This window comes from Penaeus monodon, chromosome 23 (genome assembly GCF_015228065.2).
Source record: "Penaeus monodon isolate SGIC_2016 chromosome 23, NSTDA_Pmon_1, whole genome shotgun sequence".
NCBI lineage: Eukaryota > Metazoa > Arthropoda > Malacostraca > Decapoda > Penaeidae > Penaeus > Penaeus monodon.
Genome location: NC_051408.1, coordinates 34,451,287 through 34,452,438, shown reverse-complemented (window position 1 = coordinate 34,452,438; position 1,152 = coordinate 34,451,287). Strand labels below are relative to the sequence as shown.

The following is a 1,152-nucleotide window of genomic DNA, read 5'->3' as shown; positions in this document are numbered from 1 at the left end:
GCGCGCCAACCTCGAAGGACCAGGGGCAATGACGTCCATCGGGCGGATCCTCGGCGGGGACTCGAGATCAACGATGGATTCTCGCGGCCAAAGGATCCAGGTAACTTTATACCAATCCACCAAAAGTTTCACGTGGTCTCCGATTGCATGAACCCTGAGCGGGATCGAGCCGCGGACAGAGAAGGCGGGTGGGCGAACAAAGTGCATGTTGGGGCATGACGTATTTTCACCCGTCCTCGCCTCCGCCATGGCTCTACAGCGCGCCTGAATACACAAACAGTGCGCGCGCCGCTGCCTCTCCCAACACGGGCGGCAAAGGAGTCTCCGCTCAAGGGTGCTTAACACAACAAAATTTACACAGCCTCCCGACATAGGAATGCGACGCTGCCACTCGAGGCTCGGGGCACGACGCCCCTGCGAGAGGAGGGCGCCCTCGGCCCTCGCAAACGGAGGCAAGGGAGACGCTGGTGGTAAAACACGGAAGTTTTGGAATTCTCTGTTTTTTCTTTTGATGATGATGATAGTGAGGAAAACGAGATGGACATAAAAGAAAACAAACATTGAGAAGGAATATACAGATTCGTCAAGAGCCTCGAGAATTTAAAAAAAAAACTAAAAAAAGAATCAGAAATGACAATCGCATCAAAACGCGAAATGAAAATAAATCATGCAGTCAGATTATACTTCGTTCGATCAAACATTTCAACCGCAAAAATAGAGCATAAATACAAATAAATCAATTAAGAAAAAAAAAATCAAACTTCCAGCCTTTGCATCTTCACACATCTTAAAGAAAGGAATTTATTATCATTACTTATCTTTTTACTTTCATCATTGGTGTCTGACTTCGCATTACTAATCAGTTTCGATAATATTATCAGTAATAAAATATTTCGAAAAACTCCATTAGAAAGGAGTAAGAATTTGTACTGTACGAAATTGTTACTTCTTAATTATGATTTTAAGGATGGCATTAGGATAAAACAATGGTGATTTAATTCACAATCTTATAAAATATGATTTCGATATGAAATGATGATAATGGAAATAACGGTTATTTTGAAAACAAGGCATAATTATGATTTCTATTACTTGGGAAACAAGAACTGTAATTTTAGAAAGCAAGAAAAAAAAAGAATGTCCGTGACAACA

At 41.8% G+C, this 1,152-nt stretch overlaps 1 protein-coding gene across 1 annotated transcript in view; it reads right to left on the bottom strand.

The window, feature by feature from the left end:
- Positions 1 to 788, bottom strand: part of LOC119588220 — a 15,538-nt gene extending 14,750 nt beyond the window's left edge. Inside the window, exon 1 of the mRNA XM_037936921.1 lies at positions 7 to 788. Coding sequence (XP_037792849.1) covers positions 7 to 561 — 555 coding nt within the window. The 5' untranslated portion in view covers positions 562 to 788. The remainder of the gene's footprint in view (positions 1 to 6) is intronic.
- Positions 789 to 1,152: the final 364 nt, after the last annotated feature.